This window comes from Pristiophorus japonicus, unplaced genomic scaffold (assembly GCF_044704955.1).
Source record: "Pristiophorus japonicus isolate sPriJap1 unplaced genomic scaffold, sPriJap1.hap1 HAP1_SCAFFOLD_118, whole genome shotgun sequence".
Taxonomy (NCBI): Eukaryota; Metazoa; Chordata; class Chondrichthyes; family Pristiophoridae; genus Pristiophorus; species Pristiophorus japonicus.
Genome location: NW_027250842.1, coordinates 1,025,920 through 1,032,557, shown reverse-complemented (window position 1 = coordinate 1,032,557; position 6,638 = coordinate 1,025,920). Strand labels below are relative to the sequence as shown.

Here is a 6,638-nt window from a genome sequence, read left to right as displayed (position 1 = left end):
CTGTGGATGGTGAATTGCTGAATATATTCAAGGCCGAGATCGATAGATTTTTGGAGTCTAGGGGAAATCAAGGGATATGGAGATCGGGCGGGAAAGTGGAGTTGAGGTCAATCATCAGCCGTGATCTTATTGAATGGTGGAGCAGGCTCGAGGGACATGGGGCCTACTTCTGCTCCTATTTCTGATGTTATGTACCTGCCCTGGGAGTGTTTGATGGGACAGTGTAGAGGGAGCTTTACTCTGTATCTAACCCCCTGTACCTGCCCTGGGAGTGTTTGATGGGACAGTGTAGAGGGAGCTTTACTCTGTATCTAACCCCGTGCTGTACCTGCCCTGGGAGTGTTTGATGGGACAGTGTAGAGGTAGCTTTACTCTGTATCTAACCCCTGTACCTGCCCTGGGAGTGTTTGATGGGACAGTGTAGAGGGAGCTTTACTCTGTATCTAACCCCGTGCTGTACTGAATTAAACAAAATACCCTTCCATATGATCACAGCAGATTCCTGGGGTGCTATCGATCGTTCTCTCCCCCGGGTACAGCTTAAACATGATACAGGAATAAAGGCACCAATGAAACAGCCCGATCGTCGTTGTATTTTGTGTTTTTGTTTAATTTTTGTTCATTTATTCCCCTGTCGCACATGTGGACAATTCCTCACTTTCCATACAAAATAATCTTTGCATAGATTTTATTCAAAAGATACATATATATAATACAAGGGGAAGGGAGGGGTGAGGGAAGGAGAGGGGCTGGGAAGGAGGGAGGAAAGGGTTTGAAGAGAACAATTACCCCCCCCCTGTCCTCCCCAAACAAAATTGCTGTACAAAGGAGCACAAATCGAACTTTCTCATTTCAGATAATTACATAATTAAAACAGCTAGATTTCTGGAGAGAGAGAGAGACGCACACGAGGAGGGGGGGGGGCCCGGGAATAGCACTTCAGTTACTCCCCCACCCCCAATCTCTCGCTCCCTGTCCGCCTGCAACAAACAATAATAGTCCACGCACCATCTCGAACTGGGACGTCCGCTTACCGAGCAGGAGGCTGAACCCCACCCTCTATATCTCCCCCACCCCTCCCTCACTCGCTTCTCCCGCCCCCCCCCCCCCGGCGAGCTCAGGCGGCGCACACACTCCGCCTCGAAATGTTTGGTCACATAATTCAGAAGAGTCAACAAAATGTGAGCAGTTGGAAAGCTGGACACGAGCGCTCACAGGAAGAAAAAACAACAACTTGTTCTGCAGGCTCTGGGGGGGGGGGGGGGGGGGGGATAAGGCGACCTTTTACAACGGCTCGAGCAACCCTCACACACCCCACGCCCCCTCATCCACCTAACCCCGACGGACATCCAGGCGACAAGACGGTGGGTCATTTGATATCGAACAGAGTGACTAATGGCCCACCGCCCTTCCTCCTCTCGGAGCTTCCCCTTTCTATCTTCGCGCCCGGACCAGGCTTAACGTTAAAGGTGGGGTGGGGGGGGGGGGGGGGAAAGAGGGGCTGAAATAGAGACCTGGCTCTGGACAGATGAGGCACCCATGTGCTGGGGTGGGGGGGTGTGAGAGGGTCACAGGTCAACACTGGCAAGGGGGAGAGGGGGTTGAGCAGAGGGATAGGCAAGGGGGAGAGGGGGTTGAGCAGAGGGATAGGCAAGGGGCCCCAAGTCAGTCCTTCCAACGGTAGTCCGACAAACCCACAGTACGAGAGAACCACACGCCCCACCCCCGCCAACACCACTCTCGCTGGAGTTTAAAGCACCCCCAAATAAAATGCGCGCACACACACACACACACACACACGAAACGAACTAAATAAAACTCAGAGCAACGTGGTGAGGTGGGGGAGGTTAACAGGGAGCAAGATACTGTCCTCGATCCCAGGGGCTGAACCGAGACACGGGGGGGGGGGGGGGGGGGGGGGGGGGAAGTCCCCAGGAAGAAATCCTTACAGCGTGTGGGACCAGTGTAACTCCAAGGGGCGTGGGGGAAAGAGCGAGAGACACAGCAACGCTTCTTTCAAAGTCTCGTGGCTCGCTGGACAATTGACCGGCGCAAACTCGCGCCGGAGGTTACGCAGAGGACACGGGCACCGAGGCCCACGTGCTCCGCGATGCGGGAGTGGGCCGCGGAGGGGCAGTGTCCCCGGGGAGGCCCTTCACAGTAACGTTCCGCCGTCCTGGGCAGCCAAGCGGGTCAAGAGATAGTGTACACGGTACAGAGAGGCGGAAAGGGAAATCCGATCCCGGTGAGGCGACTGTAGACTTGCACCAATGTTATCCAGAGCGAGTGAGCCAGGGAGAGAGAGAGAGAGGGGGGGGGAGAGGGAGGAGGCAGAGAGGGGGGGGGAGGAGGAGGCAGAGAGGGGGGGGAGGGAGGAGGCAGAGAGGGGGGGGAGAGGGAGGAGGCAGAGAGGGGGGGGGAGGAGGAGGCAGAGAGGGGGGGAGGAGGAGGAGGCAGAGGTGGGGGGAGGAGGAGGAGGCAGAGGGGGGGGGGGGAGAAGAGAAGAGAGGAGGAGTGATACAGATAGGACCAGAGGCACAGAGAGCACACGCACGAGAGAGAAAGCGTGTGCAGGAGAGATCGAGCGAGCTGGAGGTTGGACTGGGGGGGGGTGGGTGAGGGGAGCGAGTGAGGGCTCCAGAGAAGGAGGGAGCACTCGGGAGTGCGTGCCAGGGAACCGGGGAGTCAGAAGGAGGAAACAAGAGAAAGGGGAGTTTGCAGATGGTGGGAGTGAAGACAGCCACAGGAAAGGACGAGGGAGAAAGAGAGAGCGCGCTAATGAACATCGCAAAACACCCGCCAACTCGCTCAAATATTTAGGTCCACCATTAAATTTTGCTGAAGTGTGCAGTTTAAAATAAAAAGGAAAAGAGAGCGAGCGAGACCCTCCCCAGCCAAAATCTGCAGGATAAGCATCGAGATTGTGACAGCCCCAAAGCAATCGCTCGACAATCCGTGGGGCAGGACAGGAGAGAGAGAGAGAGAGAGAGATACTGCAAATGTAAGGCATACACACAAACACAGTTCAGGGAGGAGGGTGAGGGGGGGGGGGGGGGGTTTAAGAACCTCCAGATACACGGGGGGGGGGGTGTGGGAAACGGTCAGAGGTAACACAAACACCAGTTTCCGCTTGACCTGTGAACGAGAAAGCTCCTCGCCCGAACGGGGTCCGACCACCGGGTCCCGACCTTGCAGATGAGCCCGAATGGGGGGAGTGTAAAGATAAACCACGAGGTTCAGCATTGATATCTCGGGGGGGGGGACGGGGCGGGGGGAAAAGAGAGGGGCAGAGCTGCTCAGTGGAATATTTAAGTTGAAAGGAATGCTGCGAGTCCTCGAGAGCTCTCGACCACTAACCAGCGCGAGAATCGCCCCCCCCCCCGCCCCTCCCTCCCCTCCCTCCCCTCCCCGGGCCTGGTACCCACCACACCGACAGCATGTATTGCACACGAGAGTCCGTCTCACTGTGCCCAGCGCCCCTCGCGACCTCCCTCCGGCGCGCATCAAGTCTTGGGTTTGTGGCCCGCTCTCTCACAACTAAGGCTGGCCGACGGGGGTCTGCCCCGCCTCTTCGGGGGGGTGGGGGGCGTGGCCGGGGGCCGGCCCCTCCGACGATGCAGCGGCTGCTCCTGCTGCTGCTGCTGCTCCTCCCCCGCCGGTGGGCGGTTGGGGGGCCGGCCTCTCTTGGGGGGCCGGCCTCGCCTGGGGGAGCCGGGAGGGGGAGGAGGGAGCGGGCTGCTCTTGGCCTTGGGCGGTCGGCCGCGCGGGCAGGGGAGCGGGGGAGGGGAGGCGGAGGGGGGCCGCCCTTTCCTCTTGGCGGCGGGCGGGGGAGGCGGCTGGGGGGAGCCGCCGCGGGCCGAGCGGGTGTTGGCGGCGGGCGTGGTGGCTGCCACGGCGGCCGCTGCGGTCAGGCTGCGCAGGACGCGGTCCGGGGTGGCAGTGGGCGAGGGGGAGGAGGAGGAGGAGGAGGAGGAGGAGGAGGAGGAGTCCCGGACACTGGGGGCCTCGTCCCCGACGGACCGGCCTCTCCTGCGCTTGGGCTCCCCGCCTCCCGCCTCCTCCTGCCCCGCGGACTCTCGGGGCAGCGCCCTTTGCCCCCGGGGTTTGTAGCGGCGACGCTCCAGAGGCGGCACCAGGTCCCCGGGCCGCTGGCGGGTGGACCTGGGGGTCGGGACGTCCCGGGAGGCCAGAGACACTCCCGCCGGGCCGGGCCGTTCCTCCGAGGACAAGGAGGAGGAAGAAGAGCTGAGTGCCCGGGCCCTCCTGCGGGCCTGCTCCGGAGCCGGGGCGGCTGGACTCTCTCCGCCCGTGTCCGGGCTCGGGCCCTCGGCCAATTCGGCCGGCCGCGGCCTTTTGGCCGGAGGCTGGCGGCCCTCGGCCTCGCTGCCCGACTCGCCGCTCGGGCCCTGCCACCTGGCGCTGCGCGGGTGCTGGGGGGCAGGGGGTTCGCGGCTGGCGGCCTCGCTCCCGCCCGCGGCCGGTGGTGTGGCTCGCCGCGTCCGCTTGGTGGGCTCCCGCCGCTCGACGATGACGTTGATGCGCCCGGGGACCTTGCGCAGCACCGTGGCCATCACCTGGGCACACGCCTCGCTGCCGGCTCCACCAATCAGCAGCTCCTGGTCCGCCGTCCTCCTCCGCTTCTTCTCCCGGCCGCCGCTGACCGGCCGATCGGCGCTGGCCGCCGGGACCGGCTCCCCGCCAGAGGCCGGCGGCTTCAGCTCCGGCTCCCGGCCGCCCGCTTGGCTCGCTGACCCGTCACCTCCGGCAGCCTGGGGCGCCACAGGCTCCTCCCCTCCCACCGCCGCGCAGACCGCGAAGCCGCGGGGCGAAGGGTCGCCGCGGGGCGAAGGGTCGCCAGCCGCCGCCCCACCCTCCTCCTGTCCTCCTGCCGTCGGCTCGCTGGATCGCTCTTCCTCCGTCGCCCGGTTCACGGTCGGGCCGGGCTCGAGCAATTCCTCCGGCCATTGGCCTTCCACCTGTCGATCGGCCGCATCATTCAGGACCCGCTCTGGACTGTCTGTATCCACGGCAACCAATGTCCTTGGGATACATTCCTCCGACCTTTGACTGCCCGTATCCACAGTAACCAATGTCCTTGGGATACATTCCTCCGACCTTTGACTGTCCGTATCCACGGTAACCAATGTCCTTGGGATACATTCCTCCGACCTTTGACTGCCCGTATCCACGGTAACCAATGTCCTTGGGATACATTCCTCTGACCTTTGACTGTCCGTATCCACGGTAACCAATGTCCTTGGGATACATTCCTCCGACCTTTGACTGCCCGTATCCACGGTAACCAATGTCCTTGGGATACATTCCTCCGACCTTTGACTGCCCGTATCCACGGTAACCAATGTCCTTGGGATACATTCCTCCGACCTTTGACTGCCCGTATCCACGGTAACCAATGTCCTTGGGATACATTCCTCCGACCTTTGACTGCCCGTATCCACGGTAACCAATGTCCTTGGGATACATTCCTCCGACATTTGACTGCCCGTATCCACGGTAACCAATGCCCTTGGGATGTGCTCCTGCGACCTTTGACTTCCTGAATCTGCGGCAACCAATGTCCTTGGGATGCCCTCCTCCTCCTGCGACCCATGACCTTCGGCTCTCTCGAAGCTGGGGCCGTTGGGAGCCAGACCGCTGCCATCTTGGAGCTGCGGGGCCGCGTTCCCCTTCAGACGGTTGCCTGTCAGGGGAGCGTCGGGATGGGCGGCCGGGCCGAGCGCGAGGGGCCTGCCCTCGGGCCCGGGCTCCCCTCGTCCCGCCGTGGCTCCCGGCTCTGGCCCGCCGGCCGAGGTCCCGGCCTTCGGGGGGATCGCTTCCTCCACCGCCGACGGGGCCTCAACTCCGGCCAGCGACTGGTCCACGGCCGGTTCCTGGGGGGTTGGGGGCGGCGCGTCCCGGAGAACGTCGCCCCCGTTGGTCACGGGGCTGGGCCCGAGCAGCGGTGGCTCAGAATCCCGCGGCGCGCCCTCCTTGGGCTTCGGCTCAGCCGGCTCCGGGGCTCCGGCCAGCACGGGTTCCTCCGGCCCCGGGGAGTCTGCGGCGGTCAGGGGCTCCACGGGGGCGGCCGGCTCCTCCTCGAATATCTCGTCGGGCAGCTCGGTGCTGATGTGGATCTGCAGGTCGCGGGAGGGCGCCTCGTAGCGCAGCAGGCGGCTGTCAAGCTCCTTGGGCAGGGCCGCCGGGGCCTCGAGGGGGCCGCCCGCCCCCCCGCCGCCGCTCTCCGCCTCCCGCGCGCTCAGCCGCGCCTCCCGGAGGCGCTCGCTCATCCGAGTGCTGGGCCGCTCCCCCTGGGCCTTGGCTGGGTGTCGGGCCTTCTTCTGCCTCCTGACGTGCAGCTCCTCGCTCAGCCGCCGCTCGTCCTCCTCTGTCCACTTCCACACCTCATCCTTGGCCTGGTCTAAGTCCTTGCGTGCTGCCTCCACCTGCTCCTGTGGGGGGGGGGGGGGGGGGGGGGTGACAAACGGAGATAAATCAGTATTGAGGCTCTGCCCTTCACACGCCCAGCACACACTGACTCAGAGGGAGCATTTTGTCAGCAATAAAAGGGCCTCCCTATTTAAGGATATACTTGCATCAGAGGCAGTTCATAGAAGGTTCAACACCGCCTCCAGTGCAGC

At 63.0% G+C, this 6,638-nt stretch overlaps 1 protein-coding gene across 1 annotated transcript in view; it reads right to left on the bottom strand.

Moving 5' to 3' along the window:
- Window positions 1-589: 589 nt before the first annotated feature.
- The window catches only part of srcap (Snf2-related CREBBP activator protein), a 117,529-nt gene continuing 111,480 nt past the window's right edge, over window positions 590-6,638 (bottom strand). Inside the window, exon 32 of the mRNA XM_070870171.1 lies at window positions 590-6,449. Within this exon, the coding sequence (XP_070726272.1) occupies window positions 3,504-6,449 (2,946 nt within the window). The 3' untranslated portion in view covers window positions 590-3,503. The remainder of the gene's footprint in view (window positions 6,450-6,638) is intronic.